General features: G+C 43.6%; 2 protein-coding genes across 3 annotated transcripts; one reads left to right on the forward strand and one right to left on the reverse strand.

Annotated features, from left to right (window-relative positions):
* Nucleotides 1-1,484: 1,484 nt before the first annotated feature.
* On the reverse strand, nucleotides 1,485-12,296 carry MRPS11 (mitochondrial ribosomal protein S11). 2 transcript variants are annotated; one of them, XM_003901345.5, is made up of 7 exons: nucleotides 12,205-12,296; nucleotides 11,946-12,084; nucleotides 11,701-11,817; nucleotides 6,991-7,089; nucleotides 4,502-4,631; nucleotides 2,701-2,766; nucleotides 1,485-1,887 (listed from the first exon to the last, which is right to left on the reverse strand). In XM_003901345.5, the coding sequence occupies exons 2-7, from the start codon at nucleotides 12,008-12,010 to the stop codon at nucleotides 1,780-1,782; spliced, it is 585 nt and encodes a 194-aa protein (XP_003901394.1). In that variant the 5' UTR covers nucleotides 12,011-12,084; nucleotides 12,205-12,296; the 3' UTR covers nucleotides 1,485-1,779. The 2 variants fall into 2 exon arrangements, with proteins under 2 accessions (XP_003901394.1, XP_017816391.1); XM_017960902.2 differs by lacking the exons at nucleotides 11,701-11,817; nucleotides 11,946-12,084; nucleotides 12,205-12,296 and adding an exon at nucleotides 10,594-10,773.
* MRPL46 (mitochondrial ribosomal protein L46) lies at nucleotides 12,288-20,100 on the forward strand. The gene is made up of 4 exons (XM_003901346.2): nucleotides 12,288-12,578; nucleotides 13,948-14,134; nucleotides 14,858-15,031; nucleotides 19,704-20,100. The coding sequence occupies exons 1-4, from the start codon at nucleotides 12,351-12,353 to the stop codon at nucleotides 19,952-19,954; spliced, it is 840 nt and encodes a 279-aa protein (XP_003901395.1). The 5' UTR covers nucleotides 12,288-12,350; the 3' UTR covers nucleotides 19,955-20,100.
* Nucleotides 20,101-20,615: the final 515 nt, after the last annotated feature.

Consider the following 20,615-nt stretch of genomic DNA (forward strand, 5'->3'; position numbering starts at 1 on the left):
CTCCCAAAGTGCCGGGATTACAGGCGTGACCCACCGTGCCCAGCACAAAGTGCGATCTTCAAATGCACCATGTTTTTATGCATTGTATTTATATGTAGTTTTGCGGTGAAACAGTCTAATTCCTTCTGACAGTGGCTTTGATCCAAGAAGCCTTCGGCTGGGCTTCTTTGGTCACTGGTCACAAGATGACCTTCATAGGTCCTGCTAAAGATTAAAGAGAAGGCAGTAGGGAGGCATTTTTCCTTCTAAATTCAGGTCTTGGTTCATGATCTTCCTCCTTTCTTTGCCCTAACACAGCCTCTTGCCTATTTAAGGGGCATCTGTGTCTTTTCCTATACTGAGTTTAGGCAGATCACAGTGCTTAGCTGGCTGGACACAGAAGTAAAACCCCACAGTGCCTTCCCCTTCTGGTCAGCAGGCCCTTCCTGCACTCATCTGGGAGGAACAGTGCTTTTGCGTACTTGATTACTCCTTCTCAGCTTCTGGTGATACTCTTACCTTTGGTCTTCTCTGCCTGTGGAAGAGGGGCCTCTCTGGTCGTGTCTCTAGAGCCCCCACCTTTGGCTTCTGTGCCGTATGCAGGAACCCTAGAGCCCCAACAGAGAAGCAGTCAGTCCTGCCTGGGGGTGCTGAGTTGTGCCCCACTGCCAGCACTACCCAGGTTCCTTATCAGCTTGCTTTCTGCACTTCTAGATTTGGGCTCTACTCGAGCCCATCCTGCCATCCATCCTATTTTCTAGAGAATCATCAGGTTTTTTTTTTTTTTTTTTGAGACAGAGTCTCGCTGTCACCTGGGCTTGAGTGCAGTGGCACGATGTCAGCTCACTGCAGCCTCCCCCTACTGGGTTCAAGCGATTTTCATGCCTCAGCCTCCAGAGTAGCTGGGATTACAGGCACACGCCACTATGCCTGGTTAATTTTTGTATTTTTGGTAGAGATGGGGTTTCACTATGTTGCCCAGGCTGGTCTCAAACTGGACTCAAGTGATTCACCCGCCTTGGCCTCCCAAAGTGCTGGGGTTACAGGTGTGAGCCACTGCTCCTGGCCAAGAATCATGTCTTACACAACTCTACCCTCCCCGCTTTTAGGGCACTCTCTCGTTAGTGCTGGGACTGCTGAAGCCCATGGAGTGTAAATGATGAATGCCACTTTAATGTGGGGAGTCTGACTGTCCACTTGTAGAAAATCCTGTGTTTAGGGCTAACTTTAAACATGCCCATAATGGTGAAATCTATCAGAATCCAGAGGTAGGTGGCAAAAAGCTCTCAATCTGGGCCAAATTACAAGTCATTAATAAGAAAAGTCACTAGGATTAGCTCTGGAAATCTTGGGTAAGGGGCTAGATAAGAAATATCTGAAACCAAAAGTGTCTGGTAAACAGCAACTCACATTTACATGTTAACCCTTTCATCCAAGGTCTCACCTCAAATCACACTCTCTTTTTCAGGAGGAAGTAGGAATTATGTAACTCTGAAACAAAAATCTCAAAATTATGACAGATGGTACAGATATTTATTTTCTCTGAGCACAGGTTGGGTCTAGGCCACGGCTGCCTCTGTAGCTCCCCTCTTGTAAGAGATGCAAAGCTTACTTCTGGGCACACCCATCTCCAGCTGGAGATGCAAGCAAAGGCCACTGTGTAAGGAGGCAAAGCTCTCCCTTACTGTTTGAAGGACCTCTAACAAGCATATTCTGGAGAGAGCTCTGACAGGGAGCATTTTACAAGGTCCCACTGGAGCTGAGGCTTGAGGTCAGGTCCAAGTGCAGGCTTCCTTCCCATCACAGCCTCCGAGCCTTCCTGGGGCGGCAGCCGTTGTGCGGGATTGGGGTGTTGTCTGTGATTGAGATCACTTCCAGGCCCCCCATGGTCAGTCCGTGGATGGCAGACTGGAAGGAGCAGAAAGAAAAGTAGAATGGCATGGTCCCAGAAATGATAATCCAGTGTCTCCAGGCAGGGTTCGGAGAGGGACAGGGTGGGGTAGAGAAGGGAAGGGAGGGGTGAGATGCCCACTGGCTTTGATACCTATAATCCCAATCCTATTCTACTCTCACAAACATCTCCACCCAAACCCTTTAGCTAGGTTTTCACTGTCCCCCTCTCAAATCATACCCACCACTTTCCACGTTGTGCTTTACAGTCTGAACAAAGACTTCCTGTAGATCTTGGCACACCTTGGGTATCATACTTCTGTAGCTTACTTCGGCAGTTTTCTTTGCCTGCAATGTCCCCCACCACCCACTGTGCCTCCACCTCCCTAATACCTCATTATTCCTGCAAAGTCAGAGAGATGTCACCTCTTTGAGGAAGCTAAAGATTATCTGTGCTAATGATCATCAGGAAAGATTATCCTTGCTAGGTACGGGATCCCCTGATGGGCTCCCAGCACTCTGGCACATGCTTACCACGGCACTCACCAGTCTGTCCTGAGGGATTTGTTTGTGACAGTTCCCCCAGGAACCACCTTCAAATTCCCAGTCTATGGCACACAGCAGGCACTCAGTGAGTGTCTGATGAATTATACTAAGTGATCTAGGCTTGCTCTGAGGGGCTTAGTCGATTATATAAACCACCGACGGGAACTTCAAGCAAACATGGAAATCCACTAAAGGGTGTTTTCTAATCTCTCTGTACTCTGCTCTCAAGCCCCAGATTCTCACTTACTAGGAGGCACACACACTACGGAAATCACTGTAGCTTACCAAGCGTCCTGGCCCCAGGCCTTTCACCACAACTCGGATATGGGTCACACCTTTTTGTGTAGCTTTCTGGAGAGAAGCAATGAGTGGTTAGTGCCCCGGAGAGAGAACTATTGCATCCAAATCTCTTGTTACTGCCTCCTAGAGCAAGGACGGGTATGAGCTCAGGGAAAGGGCACCCAGAGAAGTAAACAGGGAGGCAAAGGGCAGATGGCTATAGTGGAGGACAAGCGCCAGCAGAGAACACAGAATTTGGCAGGTTGCAGAATTCACGTGACTGTGATCTGTTTAGCCTAGGACAGCACTGCCACCTAATGGAGATTTCTAAATGTTGCTCAGCTTTTTCTCAGCTGGGCACATGCAGAATTTCAGACCATGAGGCAACACCCTAGGCTTCAAGGCTGAACCTAAATACCCACTTCAAAAGTATTGTTTAAAATCTCTAAGTAGTTAGAGTTGAAATTTTCTTTCTTGATAATAAAGGCAGTTCATTACAAAAAGGGAAAATACACAGAACTCACTCATGACCCACCATGCAGAAGCCACTGTGAACACTGACGTACTTCTTTTCATAGTATATGATCTGTCCATGGTTGGGCATTTACACATTTTGATTTCTGATGATAGTACATGCAATCAATATTTTGGGGTGCCTTGCCTTGTTTGAAGGTCAAGGTTTTCCTTCAGGAAATACATCTGGTTTGGCAGTCTGAACATTTGTAAGGCCTGTGCTATAGTAGAAATTGTGCAGGCTTTGGTCTCAGACCAATCTGGGTTCTGATGAGTGAACTGAATCGGTGCATGGCTCTGGGCAAGTCACACACTCTGAATCTCAAATGGCTTATGAAAATGTGGATAATCCTGAGGGTCTTTGAAGATTCAAGATAATAAATGTAAAGTGTCTGGCACATGTACATGCTCAATAACTATACCAATAGCAGCACCTTGCCAATTTGCTTCTAAAAAAGGTCTACAACAGTTCTTACTGGAACTGGTATCGTATGAGTCCTCACGATACTATATCCTCTCCAAAGAGACTATCTTATCTCCCCCAACCCCAAACCATGGGTCTTTATTTTTTTTCTTGAGATGGAGTCTCACTCTGTCGCCAGGCTGGAGTACAGTGGTGTGATCTCGACTCACTACAACCTCCACTTCCTGGGTTCAAGTGATTCTCCTGCCTCAGCCTTCTGCGTACCTGAGACTACAGGCGCGCACCACCACATCCAGCTAATTTTTCTATTTTTAGTAGAGACGGGGTTTCACCAGGTTGGCCAGGATGGTCTCGATCTCTTTGCCTGCCTTGGCCTCCCAAAGTGCTGGGATTACAACTGTGAGCCACCGTGCCCGGCCTATTTTTAATTTTTTTTGGAGATAGGGTCTCTCTGTTGCCCAGGCTTTAGTGCAGTGGTGAGATCCTAGCTCACTGCAGCCTCAAGCTCTTGGGCTCAAGCCATCCAGCCTCAGCCTCCCAAGTAGCTGGAACTACAGGCAGGTGCCACCACACCTGGCTAATGGTTTTTAAATTGAGGGGTCTTTGGTTCTCAAGCTTTTGGTATCTTGGCTTTTATATCCTAGAATGAACGAACAGGGGCTTCACCTCTAATGAAGCTGAGAGAAAGAAAAAAGAGGAGCCTTTCACATAAACCTTTTCAAACCAGTGCCCCAATGTCAGGGCATCTAAGCTGCCATGACAAACCCTTGCTTCTGAATGGGTAGTATAATGAGGATTCTCCACTCAGTGATGAGCTATGCAGAAAGCAAACACACACTACAGAGGGCAGCCGAAGGAACACACACTTACCGCCGCTGCGGCTACGCCTGCTGTCTGTGCTGCGATGCCTGTGCCCTTCTTGGAATTCCGAAATCCCTCTGTGCCACAGGAAGCACGGGCAAGGGGCTCATTACTGGCAGAGACTACCTGGATCTGTGTGCTGAGAAAAGCAGAAGAAACACACAGGATACCACTCTTCTTTAGGGAAATAAGAGAGAGCTAATTTATGCCCCTAGAAGCCTGGGTGAGAAAGAAAAAGGAATTCAGTTGCTTCTACTTTGAGCTTATCAGATGAACATGTTTTGAACTCCTACAAGAAGTATCAGGAAAGGTCAGAATTCTCCCCTAAACCTGACTGAAAACTGGTAAGTCACATAATCTAAAGGGTGCTCCATAATCTGAGAGTAGTTACAAGTATCACCCAGAAAATGACTTTATTGGGGAAAGTTTTAAATATACACAAAAGTGAAGAGAATAACATATGAAATCTGATGGACCCATCAACCAGCTTCAACAGTTATCAACTCTTACCCAATTCAGTTTCATTTATAAAGCTTGTTCCTACCCCACTCCCCTCACCAATGGATTATTTTGAAGCAAATCCCAGACCTATCATTTTGTCTGTAAATATTTCAGTATATAGCTCTAAAAGGACTCTTAAAAAAATATTAGTAACATTACCATATTGGATGCTTTTTTTTTTTTTTTTTTTTTTTTTGAGACGGAGTTTTGCTCTTGTTGCCCAGGTTGGAGTGCAATGGCATGATCTTGGCTCACAGCAACCTCTGCCTACCGGGTTCAAGCGATTCTTCTGCCTCAGCCTCCAGAGTAGCTGGGATTACAGGCATGCGCCACCACACCCGGCTAATTTTGTATTTTTAGTAGAGACAGGGTTTCTCCATGTTGGTCAGACCGGTCTTGAACTCCCGACCTTAGGTGATCTCCCCGCCTTGGCCTCCCAAAGTGCTGGGATTACAGGCGTGAGCCACTGTGCCCGGCCTCATATTGGATACTTTTGATGCTTATGATACTATATTTCATGATCAAAAATTATTTTAAACAAGTAAAATTTTCTCTTTGTTTCTATTTTTTTGTGAGACAGGGTCTCACTCTGTCACTCAGGCTGGAAGTGCAGTGGCATGATCACAGGTCACTGCGGCCTCCAATTCCTGGGCTCAAGCCATCTTCCCACCTTAGCCTCCTGAGTAGCTGGGACTACAGGTGCATGTCACCATGCCCGCCTAGTTTTTGTATTTTTGTAAAGACTAGGTCTCACTATGTTCCCCAGGCTGGTCTTAAATTCCTGGCCTCAAGTGATCCTCCCAAAGTGATGGGATTATAGGTGTGAGACACACCTTTTTCCTAATCGTCTCTAATAAGTTAATTTATTAATACAATTAAGATTATGCCTTAAGAAATCCTCAGATATGCTTTCAATTTCCCCTTTAGTCATCGTCATTCTATTTCTGGTCTGGAGAGCTCTGAGAGCTCACAGAAGGAGGCAGGAGAAGTGACTAAAGGGGAGGCCCGCTGGAGTCAGCCCTGAGCTTGGGTCATCCGCTTGTTTTCCTGGGTATGGTTCTGCCATTCCCCCTACCAGTTTCTAGGGTTTTCCATACGGAATAGATGCATAATTGCTTGTCTCTGTGACAGCCTAAACAGTGCTGTACAGAGTAGACCATAGACACTTAAATGCAGAGTTAGCCTATGTCCTTATTAGCCTGAAAGGGGGAAAAAAAGGAAATCCAATTGCTGTCACTTTACGTTTATCTGACAAATGCTGAAATGAATCCTAGAGCATTTCATCTGTGCCACACACTTTAGCCCATGACTCTAGTCTCTTGTGCTGGTCTCTAAATTGCTGGGTGGGTTGGCTGTGACCAAATACTGATCTCATTTCCAAGTGGGGGCCAACCTGCAAAGTTGTCACTAATACCAGAAATGCTTCTGTTGCCAGCATATGTTTAGGAATTCCCTTGGCACTGCCCCCGTCTGTAAGCCACACAAGAACACTAGCCTTGTCACTTTAAACTCACCATCCACATTTAGCTCTACAAGGCAGAGGCCAGTGCACAGTGGCCCACAGTAAGGACAATATCTATTTACTCGTTTAGATTCTGGTTAGTGTATTAATAAATCATATTAATATCTTGAATCATATTTCTTTTAATTTATATATCATCCATTCCCTATCAGCAACACTTAATAAACACCTTCATGGTGGGACCATATGCCCCTAATACACTTCTTCCAACTATTGAGCAAAACTATTCTCAAGGAAAGCAAAGAAATCTTATAACTAGGAAATGCCCACCGTATGTCACATTTTCACGAAACTTGAATAAGCTTTGTAAAGACAGCAGGTGGTTCCTCAAGTGAGGAGGAAGATGCTGCTCTACACTGGCGCCATCATGCAGCACTTAGCACCCTCGCTTCTACCCCAGGGCCAAGCTTGACTTTCCCTTTGAAGCAGAAAGAATCTCATGCTAGACCTGCCCAGTGTTTCCCTTCCCACTTACTTGTTGTAGGATGCTTTAATGTGTGCGATTGGGATCTCCTCAAATTTCTTTCCCGCCCACCTCAGAGAGCTCTCCTCTCCTGGAATGGGAGGGTAAATGCTGCAATTAGAAGAAAGATTTTATTTAAAATTATCTCAACTTTTTAAAAGTCAAAGAAATACAACACATGGTTAAAAAACAACAGCTCTCTGCCCCCTGCTGCTTCTGAAGTGGCTGCCCCCACCATTCCTTTTCAGTCCTTCTGGTGCCACCACTGCATCTGTGACTACCGTGCTTATGAGGCTGTTTCTTGACTTGTTGACTTCAGACACATCTAGGGACTTTCTGCTATGAGAAGATATTTTAATTCATACTCCCCATCTTCCTTGTCCCTGCTAGTATACCCATATCATTATTTTCAGATCTTTTGTAGGTTCCTCTTCTCACAATTTAAAAAATACACTCAAACCTGTTTCTTGTTTCATCAACCATAGACAGTCTCTGGACTTTACTTTATAAAAAAAGAGACAAAAATAATACTCATATCATTACCATTAAAAAAAATCCAGAATCCCCTGGAATAAAGGACAGCAAATCTTTTCTGTAAAGGGCCAGATAGTAAATATATTAGGCTTTGCGGGCCAACAGGTCTGTCCCAATTACTAAACTCTTCCACTATATCCCAAAAACAGGTATAGACAACAGTAAATTAATAGGCTGTGTTCCAATAAAACTTTACTTACAAAAACAGGCAACTGGCCAGATTTGCCCAGTGAACCATAGTTTGCCAACCTCTACCCTAGACCAGTGGTTTTCAATGCAGGCTGAACATCAGCCAGCTGTGAAGCATACAGATGTTTAAGCTTCACCCTGGACTTCTGATTGGGGTCTGGAAATCAATGTTTCAAATGTCCCAATAGAATCAGATGTGAACACATTGTCTTGCGTTCAAGATCTTCCACTGTCTTAGTCCAAGCTGTTTTCTGGCTCTTTCTAGCTAAGTACTCTTATTTTCAGATGGCAAAAATTAGGTACCAATTGGGAAATAGGGTTAGTAAGAGAAGCCAAGCCTTGGACCTAGGAGATCTGTCTCAGTCTAGAGCTTTCCTCACCAAGCTATGATTTTTTTTTTTTTTTTTTTTGAGACGGAGTCTCGCTCTGTCGCCCAGGCTGGAGTGCAGTGGCCAGATCTCAGCTCACTGCAAGCTCCGCCTCCCGGGTTTACGCCATTCTCCTGCCTCAGCCTCCCAAAGCTGTGATTTTTAAAATTTGAACGCACACAACCATCCTTCAGTGATGGAGCTGGAAATAAACTTGCTGTTCCACTAGGCCTACACACATAAATCAGATTCATGTTTGTACCTACCACAGCCACTTGAAATACAATAGATTCCATTTTAGAAATTATATTATAATCTGAGGGCTACTCTCACCCCAGCCCTACCTGCTTTTCTAGAGGTATTTTAAAAGGCAAAACAAAAACACACTGGTATTCAAAGGTTACAAGTATTTTCTTTCCTGTGGGTTTGACCTTATAAGTGATTAGAACTGCCTGGCAATCGTACAGCACATCCCCAGTTCAATTATCCTTCCATTCTCCTAGATGACTCTTTTATACCTTCTTTTGTCTCCTCTAACCTCCAACTCCCTGCTTCCTCACTGCTGAGCGGATGACCTCTATAGGTGAATAGAAGCAATCAGACTTTCTTCCAGCTCCCACTACCGAACATCTGTGCCCACAGCCTTTGTGCTGTCTCCTGTTACAGTGCTCCACTTGTGTATTAGCCCCTGAAGGACGCCGTTCCCACAATGTCCCCACTCCAGTATCACTTGTTTTTTCCCCTGTATACTGCACTACTCCCAATGGCAAAACATATTGTTACGTTCCAAACTGAAAAAATAACAAAACAACCCTCCAAAACCTCTTGAACCCACCTCCTGGGAGCTACTGTCCATTTCTCTATACCCTTAGAGCAGAGCCCTCTTAAGGAACTTTAAGGTACTGACTATACTTGCTGTTTCTTCCTGTCCTCTGCCTCTATTCTCCTTGAACCCATTTCAATCAGATATGAGCCCCTACCATTCCACCAAAAATGCTTTAATCCGACTAACTCCACATTGCTAAATACAATACGCAATTCTGTTATTGATCTAGCAACCTATCACATCAGCAGCATTTGACACAGTTGATCTCCCCACTTTGAGCCAAATTAAAAAACAAATGATCTCTCCTGGTTTTCCTATTATCTCTCTGGAAGTTCCTTGTCTCTTCTGATGGTTCTTCCTAATCTCCCAAATCTCTAAATGTGAGAGTGCTCCAGGGTTCAATCCTTGAACCTCTTCTCTTCATCTACATTTACGCTATTAATGATTTTGTCATCTCATGGTTTAAATATCTCTATGATGTCTCCCAACTGTATATCTCTAGCTAAAATCTGTCCCTTAACTCCATTTCTTTTTTTTTTTTTTTGAGATGGAGTCTCGCCCAGGTTGGAGTGCAGTGGTACAACTTTGGCTCACTGCAACCTCTGCCTCCCGGGTTCAAGCGATTCTCCTGCCTCAGTGTCCTGGGTAGTTGAGATTACAGACTCGCGCCACCACACCTGGCTAATTTTTGTATTTTTAGTAGAGGCGGGGTTTCACCATGCTGGTCAGGCTGGTCTCAAACTCCTGACCTGGTGATCTGCCTGCCTCGGTCTCCCAAAGTGCTGGGATTACAGGTGTGAGCCACCACACCCAGCCCTTGAGCTCCATTTCTAATGGTCTACATTGTATCTCCACTTGAATGTTTATTAAGCATCTCAACAACCCCCATCCAAACTCCTGCAGTCTTCCCCATCTTAATGACAACTCCATCTTTCCAGTTGTTTAGCCCAAAAAATTTTGGGGTCTTCCTTCGCTCCTCTCTTTTTCTCACACTGTATATTAACAAATCCTGCTTGTTCTACCTTCAAAATATGTCAGACCATTTATAATACCTCCATGGCAATAACCATGGTTCAAGCCACCATCATTTCTTGTCTGGATTATTTCAATAGTCTTCTAACTGCTTAGAGGACTCTTCCCAGCTTCCATTCTCGCTCTCCTATGGTTTAATATCAACACAGCAGCCACAGGGCTTACAAGATCTTGTCAGCAAGATCATGTCAACCCTTTATTCAGCAATTTCCATTGGCCTCCCATCTCATTCAGAGTAAAAGCTGAAGTCCTCACAGTGGCCGACAAAGTCCTACAGAATGTGGCTATGCAGGCCTGCTGGACCCCCACCTCCCCTTTCCAACCATTATTCTCCTACATTTTACTTGTTTTCTATTTACTGTCTTCTACCCACTGGAATTTAAGTTTTATGAGGCCAGGGCTTTTTGTCTGTTTGGTCAGGGATATATCCCCAACACTCTGAACAGTGCCTGGCATTGTTTAAGAAATGACTATAACAGAATCTTGGTTTAGATCCTTTCAGCAGCTCCTCACTGTCTTCAGTGGAGACATTGTAAAAGCTCCAGTGTGACAGACAAGACCCTTGACATTCTGATTCCTTCTTGTCTTGTTGGCCTCATCTGCCATCACATACACACCTGAACACACCATGATTTTCATACCACATGCCTTTACACAGATGGTTACCTTTGTCTCCAGTGACCCACTTCAACTTGTCCAGATGAACTCCCATTCGCTTTTGAGCTCCATGTTCTTTTCTCCATGGTCTTGCCTGATTTCCTCAGGAATGAGACACTTATTCTGTTTTTTTGTTTTTTTCCTTTGAGACAGAGTCTCAATCTGTCACCCAGGCTGGAGTACAGTGGCGTGATCTTGACTCACTGCAACCTCCGCCCCCCGGGTTCATGCGATTCTCCTGCCTCAGCCTCCTGTGTGGCTGGGATTACAGGTGCCAGCCATCACGCCTGGCTAGTTTTTGTATTTTTAGTGGAGATGGGGTTTTGCCATGTTGGCCAGGCTAGTCTCGATCTCCCGACCTCAAGTGATTAGCCCACCTCGGCCTCCTAAAGTGCTGGGATTAAAGGCATGAGCTACTGCACCCGGCCAGGAGTTAGGCACTTATGTTTTCATACTTCCAAAGAATGCTTACCTCTGTTATACTATTGAGCAAATTATGGTGAAAATGTTTGCATGTATGTCTTCCCTCAAAGACTGTGAACTACTTGTGGGGAGGAATGATCTTTTGTATCTGTATTCACGGCACCTAGCATGGTGTCTCACTCATAGTAGATTCTTGGTAAATGTTTGTTAAATGGATGTGTATAGAGCATACAGAGGTGGTGGCACTGGTGGGAAGCAAGATGCCAGTTCCTAGGGCTGAGCACAAAACACACCCTGGACCATCTGTAAGATGTGCAGGAGCATCTGTTCCATCGCTAGCGCCCTCCACCTCCCCATTTTGTGTTGGAGGCACGGAAGGTTGTTAGTCTGAAAAGATCTCCATCTCAGAAGGAAAGAACGCTGATAACATGTTATGGACATCCCACATTCACTCATTGATTTAACGAATGTTCACTGAACGTTTACTCTGTACCACGGCTTATGTGATCCTCACCACCTCTCTCAGCATTATCCGCATTTTTAGATGAGAAGGCTGAGGCTCAGATTTATTTGCAGAAGGTTCCACGGATAGCAAGTGAAAGAGCTGAAAATTCACTGGTTCTGACTCTGGAGGGTGTCGGGCAAGAGGCAGGGGTTGCGAGTCTCCAGAGGGCTGGTCCAAGTGGGGCTCACCTGAACCTGGTGTGGCTAGGAGCCGCCTTCTTCTCTTCATCTTCCTGCTTGGCCGCAGCGTCTTGGAGCTGCCGGGCGTCTGTGTGGATTGTCCGGGCTGGCGTCCTGGCCACGACCCTGCCGGGAAGAAAAGCTCGGTGAGGACCACAACCTAACGGTCACTGGGGCTCGGGTGGCTCAAGGGACACGAGTAGGAGCATAGCCCTGGAGGTGGCGGTGGGCTCGAGAGGGCAATCATTTGTTACCCGGTTGTTTGGGGCCAAGTCCAGGACCGCAAGAACCACGACCCCACGTTTCTTACAGCCTGCATGACTTGAATTGACCCCAGTCAGCTTCCGTCGGCAGCGTCAGTCATCGCTGCGCCGGCGCCGGTACCATGAGTGTCTGTCGGGGAGGGGACAGAAGGGAAAGTCATCATACTCTTCATCAGGTCCACTCAATGTTTTAATTTCCATTTAAATGCTCAATAAGACTTTCATTGTGGTTCACTAGGGGATTCTTTACCTTTTTTAATGTTCTGAGATGTGGGCTCACCCCTCCATATGGGAATGGTTCGTTCTAGCAGTTCCGGGACTGAGCTCGCCCCTAGTTTGCCGCTCCCGCGGCTGAGGGCTCCCTGGGAGCCGCGGTGCATTGTGGGAGATCGAAAGATGGCGGCGTCCGTAAGGGGGACGCTGTTAGGGGTGGCGGGGAGCTGGCGGCGGTTAGAAAGGCTCTGGGCCGGTAGTCTAAGCTTTCGCAGCCTGGCTCTTGCAGCCGCACCCTCAGGGAACGGATCCCCATGGCGCCTGTTGGGCGCGTTGTGCCTGCAGCGGCCCCCTCTAGTCTCCAAGCCGTTGACCCCATTGCAGGAAGAGATGGCATCTCTACTGCAGCAGGTGGGACTGAGATGCAGGGTTCAGAGTGACGTTTATTCTGCGTGACTGAGCGAGTAATTTCACCTCTCTGAACTTAAGTATACGGTACTTATCCGCAGAATAGTACCTACCTTACTGACTTGATTTGGTACATAGATGTTCAACAAAAAGTGGTTTCTTTTCATTGGCCGTCTTTATTGTCACCTTAGGCAACTCTTTGGAGAGTTACTTCTTGTTCATGCAACACAGTAGGGATCCTGTGGTCAACAAGAATCGGTCTCTGTCACTAGAAGTTTACAAGTCTGGAGGGAGAAAGTGTTTGTGATGTGATGAATGTTAAGAAGGAAATACAAGAGGCAGTGGGCACATCTGTAAGATGCCTATGATAAGCCTGCTCTGTGTTACCTTATGGGGCTATCTGTGTGAGGGGCAAGTGAGGAAGCATGGGCAAAAACAGTATAGTGGCTGTGAGGGTGTGAAGTCGCTACAGAAAGGGATTGAAGGGTGATATGTTTCCTCAGAATCCGAGATGTTTTTGTCTTGGTCTGTTGAGAACGATAAACTTCTCTTCTGTGCTTTTTGCTTGATTTATTCATTTATTTGCTCGCTTGACAAATACTCGTTACTCACCCTACAGATACTCAGTGTGCCCATACTATGCATCAGAGAGTATGTTAAGTGATGGAGATGCTGTAATGAGTAAGGCAGAAGTAGCTCTGGTTCTCACGGTACTTCAGTCTAGTTGAGTGAGAGGATCAGTCAGTAAGCAAATAGTCATACAACGAAATGCAGACCCTGATAAGTGTTGTTAAGGAAAACACAGGGCACTATAAGAGTGTTTAACAAATACATCACATTTTGATTTTATGGTGAGTGTCAAGGAATGTTTCAGGCTTTCTGAATACAGGTTTTTCTCTATATGAGAAATATCTCTCTGAGACAGTCCTATTTAAATTGAAGTCAGAAGGATGAGTAGGACTCTCCCAGAAGAAAGAATGTGAGGAAAAACATTCTAGGAAGAAGGAACAGACTCTTGAAGGTCCCTGAACAGGAAAGTCCTTGGTGGGTGAGATTCTGATCAAAGACTGACATGACTGGATTGTGGTAAGTGAGCAGGCATTGCCCAACCCAGCTCTCTGTTTTTGTAGCAGTCTTCACCCCCAGTGATATTCTAACATTTTTGGCAAATTTAACTGAAGCCCAAAGTTCAGAGGACCTTTTTTTCCCTCTGTTTCCTTTCTGCATGGTGTTTTGATTGTATATCTGGTTATGTTGGGTGATAAACTTCTCAGCCTGCCAAGTGTGGCATATCTTTATTTTATTCTTCCTGGTTTTTTTTCTTTTAGTTTTGCCAGATTAAGGTAGTTTTTTGCCCTTTTAATTTTCCCAGATTGAGATAGAGAGAAGCGTGTATTCAGACCATGAGCTTCGTGCTCTGGATGAAAACCAGCGATTGGCAAAGAAGAAAGCCGACCTTGATGATGAACAAGATGAACAGGATATATTGCTGGTGCAAGATTTGGAAGACATGTGGGAGCAGACATTTCTACAGTTCAAACTTGGAGCTCGCATAACAGGTTGTGATCTTTTTAGGCCAGCAAGAAGGAAGGGAAAAGGGGAATTTGGGTTCCCAAATAAAAGACAGTTGCTTGGCCCCTGTTTTGTGTTTTAAGTAACAAATAATTTCATATTCTCTTCTCTGTTGCTCACATCTACCATAATGTGACTTTAAAAGTCTGTCTTATTTTCGAGTGAGAGGTAAGGGTATTGGAATAGACTTTTCTCTCAGTTAAACTTTGTGAATGTTATCTGTGTTTAACTCCAAGTTTGAGACTGAGAATGGGGCAATTGAAGCCTTTTTCCACTAATTCCTGTGTTTTATGTGAAATCCCTCTTAAAGCGGGAGATTGAGTTCTGTTTTCCTTGTTTCACAGGTGAAGACTGAAGAACAGAGAGAGTAGGGGCTAGTTAAGTCAGTAATAGTATAAAAACCAATGAAGTAGTTGTGTTTGAATTAGTATGATCATTGTTTCTTTTTTGAAGACTCAAAATATGGTTTGCTATTCAAAGAAGTTTACCTCTTGATTTCTTACCTTTTAGTTTCCTCGGGATTGTGAGACTCTTCCCTGGAAGAGGTCAGAGTGGAGGTCAGAGCTAGAGAGATGGGTCAGAGGTGTAATTTGGTTCTAAGCTCTTTGAGGGCAAGGATTGTGGATCTTAAAGGAAGATTGTAAAACTCCAGGCTTCTTGGTTCTGGCAGATCACAGTCTTCTTACCTCCTCTGACCCCGTTTGCTGTAGAAGCTGATGAAAAGAATGACCGAACATCCCTGAACCGGAAGCTAGACAGGAACCTTGTCCTGTTAGTCAGAGAGAAGCTTGGAGACCAGGATGTTTGGATACTGCCCCAGGCAGAGTGGCAGCCTGGGGAGACCCTTCGAGGAACAGCTGAACGAACCCTGGCAACACTCTCAGGTGGGTTTTCTACCTTCCTCTAAATTCCGCAAAATTCACTTCAGACTCAGCCAGAGGATTTACAGGCTGACTGGGGAATTGGATTAAGGGTGGGGGTGGGAAGGTTAATGGAAATTTTGAAGTTTATAAAAATTTCAGGCAGAAAAACCCAGGTAAGGATTTTTTTTTTTTTTTTTTAAAGACCAGGTGAAAATCCTTTGTTCCACTGAGATTTTAAAATTTAGTACATTCAAAATTGACATTTCTACCATTTTCTCAGCTTGCTTGTCTTATCTTTGCAGCACTGCTTATTGGCATCACTGCTTGTCTGTTCACTCAATTTGAAACCTCAGAATTATCCTTGACCTCATTCCTACATCCATAAGTCCTTGAGTCCCTCGTGATCTGTTCTAAATAGTCCTCTCTTTGTTCTAACAGCTTTAGCTGTGACCCTCTTCACTTCTCACTAGACTAGGGTTTCCCATCTTTGGCATTATTGGTGTTTGGGGTCGGATAAGTGTGGGGAGCTATTCTTTGCGTTACAGGATGTTTAACAGTATCTCTGGCCTCTACATACTAGATGCCAGTAGCACTACCTCATCCCCTGACCCCACCCCCAGTGCAACAACCAAAAATATCTCTAGACATGGCCAGATATTACCCGGGAGTAAATTACAGTGGTTGAGAAGCACTATACTGAGCGATTGAATTAGAAGCCAAGTAAGTTTAACCTTGGTTTTGTGGAGTGCCCTTCAATTCTGCCAAAATGAGCTTTCTGAAACACAAATCCCTTGTCACTTCTCTGCATAGAATTCTTAAAAGGTTTCCCATAAAAATTCTAAGTGTCAAGCATGGCCTGCAAATCTTATTTGCCCTGATCCCAGTCTCATCAGTCTTCTGTCTTGCTGTTCGTTAATGTAAAATTCAAGTTCGAACTTAACAAACCTTTTGCATTCCTTGAATAATATGGTCTTTCATCTGTCTCTGCTTTGGGGCCTGCTGGTCCCTTATGAAATACTTTACTCCTTCCTGGCCTGACTGCTCAGTTTTTAAAACAGCTTTTACATTATATGTTATGTGGTGAAACTTTTCCCGAGCCTTCAGGAAGACAGAGCTACTCCTCTCTAAGCTCCCATAGCACTGGTGTGTGTCCTTATTCCATTTATGCAACAGACATATAGGGTCTCAGTGATGAACGGTACACTACCCTACTCCCTAGGAGCTTGTGTTCTAGTGGATAATACATTCTTTCACTTATGCCATTGCACTGTAATTGTTTACTAACACATTTTTCTCCCTAGTCAGAATTTTGACTTCCTTGAACATATGGGCAGTATCTGTTCCTCGCTCTGATCGTAGCTTTCAGCAAAGTACCTGGCACATAGGCATTTGTTGAATGTTGACTAAATGGATTTTGTGGTGCACAGCCACTTTACCTGCCCTCCCATCAGCACAAGTACCTGCTAATGAAATGTCAGCAGCCAGTGTGTGTTCCCTTGACTCCCAAGGGGCCTGTGTGGCCTGCAGGAGAGACATCAAGACAGAATGGAATATGGTAGGAGGAGAGGTTGCTGCTTTCTCAGTCTCCTCAGCCATCACATAGGAGTCAGCAGCTGAGTTTCTTGGGAGGATCATTGTGTTCAGGTGCTCAGCCTCTCTTACCGTGGAACATTCACAACCGATCCTTGCTCAGCGCCCCCTTCTGTTTGCAATGTGGAAAGGGGTTCCACCTGAGCACTATGCTTTCCTTTAAACATTGCCATTGTAATAAATAAATGTAAAAGAAATATATCAAATATATTAAAAGACGTATTTATGTTTCATAGATGCATATAAAATAGTGTATTGACTTATTACACATTTACTAATCTGACAATATAAAATGGCAAAGAAAAGCTCTAGCACTTTAAGAGCATATACTGTATATTGAAAAAGTGAAAGTGCACTCCTTTCCTCCCCACTGGCTCCACACTTCCAGTATTTCTGCGAGATGGAATTTCTAGAGGTAGAATTAATGGTTCAAAGGTGTGCACACTTCAGTTTTTGGTAAGTGTAGCCCAGTTGCCCTCCAGAATGTATATAACAATTGATGTTTTCCAGGAGTGGTGTCTGAGAGTGCCTCTTTGTGTAAACCTCACCAACGTATGAAATAGTCGCTTTTAAAATTTTGCTCATCTAGTGAGTCAAAATGTTCTCTTTAAGATTAGCATTTTCCTGTTTGCTAGTGAGATTCACTATCTTTTCATATGTTTATTGGTTGTTTGTACTTCTTTTGTGAACTGCCTATTTAGATCGTTTGCTCATCTTTGTAATAAGCTGTTTTTTTCTTTTTAGTTTGTTTATGTTTTTAATCCATCTCTTTCAGATTATAGAAAAGTAACATGCATTTATGGAATTAAGTTTAGAAAATTCAGGGAAGTATAAAGAAATATGCCAGTACAATTCCACCACTCACAGATACCCGCTGCTAACATTTTTTATTTTATGTGAGCTCACACTATCTATAAATTTTTCATCTAATGCTAGTAGTGTTTTTTTTTACTTTTTAATATGAGAAAAGCAATTCACGTATGTGGTAAAAAAATTACCGGTGTCTAGTAAATGTAGTGTAAGATGTAATTTTCCTTTTTCAGAGGCAACCTCTATTAATAGTGTTTTTCTGTATCTCTTCAGAAATTCTCTATGCGTATACAAATGCATAAATGTTTTGTTTTCTTTCTTTCCATATAACGGGAGCATGTATGTACACTGTTATGTGCCTTCCTTTTTTCTCATATACACTTTTAAACATCTTTTCAGATCAGCCTATTAAGACCTATCTGAAGCTTTTTTAACACTGGCATACTATTTTATAATATGTATGTACTGCAGTTTGTTTAGCCAGTCTGTTTTTACAAACAAAGCTGCAGTGAATATCCTTGTACACTCATCTTTGCTCATATGGGCAAATTAGTATATCTGGTAGGATAAAAGTCTAGAAGTGGAGTTGCTAGGTCAAAGGACATGTGCAATTAAATTGACACCTCTCGCCAATTAATAGCAGTTATACAAATTTATAACCCCTCCAAAATATGTGTGAAAGTACAAGTTTTTTCCTTATCCTTCACAAGCAGTGTACAGCTCAGTTTTTGAACTTTCTACTAATAATGATATATACTGTTGTTTATTTCTTTAGATTATTAATAAGATTCAATACGTTTTAATGTATTTATGGGCCAGTGATATTTATTTTCATGTGAGCTTACTATTCATGTGCTTGGTTCATTTTTCTTTTTAATTTGTTGGTTTTTTTCCTCATTGATTTTTTTTCTTTTAGAGATGGAATCTTGCTGTGTTGCCCAGGCTGGCCTTAAACTCCTATTCTCAAGCAGTACTCCTACCTCAGCTTTCTGAGTATCTGCATTGATTTTTAAGTGCTGCTGATACCTTAAGATATTCCTTTGTTGAATGTGTTGAAAATATTTTTCCTAGTTTGTCATTTTATCTTTGACTTTTTTTGTGCTTTGTTTTTCCTTGCAGAAAGATTTAATTTTTATGTAGACAAATATAAATCTTTTGTTTTTTGGGCTTAAAAATTTTGTTTCTTTCTTAGAAAGGCCTTGCCCTCTCAAATAATATGTTAAGGTTTAAGAAAGCATCCTACATTTTCTTCTAATGCTCATATGTTTTTATTGTAGTTAGAAAATACGCCCAGCACTTTGGGAGGCCGAGGCAGGTGGATCACTTGAGGCCACAAGTTCAAGACCAGCCTGACCAACATGGCAAAACCTCGTCCGTACTAAAAATACACACAAAAAAATTAGCTGAGCGTGGTGGCACATGCCTGTAATCCCAGCTACTCAGGAGGCTAAGGCATGAGAATCCTTTGAACCCAGGAGGCAGAGATTGTAGTGAGCCAAGATTGCACCACTGCACTCCAGCCTGGGTGACAGAGCGAGACTCTGTCTCAGAAAAAAAAAAAATACAGAAAAGATTGGAAAATATTAAATGTCCATGAAATAACCATCCAGAATGAACAAATTTTTTACGAAAAGTGAAAATGTCTATGTTCAATCTTTGATCTGTATGGTATCAATTTTAATGTGAGGACTGAGCATGGGATCCGGCTTGGTTTTTCCTGTCTGGCTGGTCAGTTCTTCAGATGCCATTTAGTAATTAGTCCATCATTTCCCCATCCTTTGAAATGCTGGGGTTATTAACCCTTAGTTATAGATTACAGATATTTTCTACTCATCCGTTTTTGTCTTTAAGTTTGTTTATGACTTTTTTCACCTGGTAGGAGTTAAAACTGGGGTCCTTTTTAATGCTTTCCATGTGACACCCTTTTTAAAGGTGGATGAACTTTGTTTTACAGACCAAATGTCCTGGTCCTTCACCAATAGACAGTGGCTGGGCTGAACGTAGGAACTAGGTGCTCTGACTCCCAGATGTGATTGTAACTGCATTGCTGACTTTCAGTCTAAAAACAGTAGCTTGGCACACGGGAATAAACCCAGTGAATCTGGCTCCATGGGCCAGGAAGCATTTGGATTGAGAGGGGAGGAGGCTCTTTTCAGGAATGGCTCTAGTCCTATTCCTAGGGATTGATTTTACCTCAGGGCCAGATCTTGCAGAGACCCCCTATAATTTTGGGAGCCAGAGTAAACAGATGTTTGTATCCTTACCGGTGATTTTTCTTTTCCTCCTTCTTCAGAAAACAACATGGAAGCCAAGTTCCTAGGAAATGCACCTTGTGGGCACTATAAATTCAAGTTCCCCCGGGCAGTGCAGACAGAGAGTAACCTCGGGGCCAAGGTGTTCTTCTTCAAAGCACTGCTATTAACTGGAGACTTTTCCCAGGCCGGGAATAAGGGCCATCATGTGTGGGTCACTAAGGACGAGCTTGGTGACTATTTGAAACCAAAATACCTGGCCCAAGTTAGGAGGTTTCTTTCGGACCTCTGATGGGCTGAGCTGCCTGTGGACGGTGCTCAGACAAGTCTGGGATTAGAGCCTCAAGAACATTGTGTGATTGCCTCACATTTGCAGGTAATATCAAGCAGTAAACTAAATTCTGAGAAATAAATGAGTCTATTACTGTGTTTGTCTCAGCTGATTTGCCCTTTGATGGTCCAGTGAAGAGAGTTGTGTCTTTCCATTTTTTTCCCCAAGGTGATAATTGAATGCTGGATTATATTACAGTGCCTCGCTGACTTACTGGGCCCAGGAAGAAAGAACAGAAGGAAATGAATTGACTTCCCAGAAGCCTTGAGTTCTGTGAAAGCTTCTCTAAGCCCTTGGGAAAAAACTAGTTCTATGTAGTTTCTTAGCCATTTCCAGTTTGTTTTTCCTTCCCTCTGTGCTTGATATGAAGGTGTTTTAATCTAGCCTGGGAAATAATCCTTCCTTCTTTCCCTCCTTTCCTAAAAACATTTTATTTTAAAAAGAATTTAGTCATGTCTTACCTTTTTGGAAACAGTCATGTAAAATGTGCAAAGTTACTTTATCTCCGTTCTACAGATGGAGGAATCATGGCCAGGCTGTGACTTAGCCCAGAGTCATACTGCATGTGCCTGTTGGTGCTAGAGGAGAATGCTGACCCCCTGCCCCTCGCCTCTTTGGGGCT

This window comes from Papio anubis, chromosome 7, assembly GCF_008728515.1.
Source record: "Papio anubis isolate 15944 chromosome 7, Panubis1.0, whole genome shotgun sequence".
Taxonomy (NCBI): domain Eukaryota; kingdom Metazoa; phylum Chordata; class Mammalia; order Primates; family Cercopithecidae; genus Papio; species Papio anubis.

What these genes read in the sequence shown, in the direction of transcription:
- MRPL46 (XM_003901346.2), top strand. Translation starts at nt 12,351, where the DNA reads ATGGCGGCGTCCGTAAGGGGGACGCTGTTAGGGGTGGCGGGGAGCTGG. An exon ending in ACTTGGAGCTCGCATAACAG is followed by an intron (nt 14,135 to 14,857) that starts GTTGTGATCTTT and finishes CGTTTGCTGTAG; the next exon opens with AAGCTGATGAAAAGAATGAC. An exon ending in AACCCTGGCAACACTCTCAG is followed by an intron (nt 15,032 to 19,703) that starts GTGGGTTTTCTA and finishes CTCCTTCTTCAG; the next exon opens with AAAACAACATGGAAGCCAAG.
- MRPS11 (XM_003901345.5), bottom strand. Translation starts at nt 12,010, where the DNA reads ATGCAGGCTGTAAGAAACGTGGGGTCGTGGTTCTTGCGGTCCTGGACT. An exon ending in CCTAGCCACACCAGGTTCAG is followed by an intron (nt 7,090 to 11,700) that starts GTGAGCCCCACT and finishes TTCTAATTGCAG; the next exon opens with CATTTACCCTCCCATTCCAG. An exon ending in CAGGCGTAGCCGCAGCGGCG is followed by an intron (nt 2,767 to 4,501) that starts GTAAGTGTGTGT and finishes GCTTCTCTCCAG; the next exon opens with AAAGCTACACAAAAAGGTGT.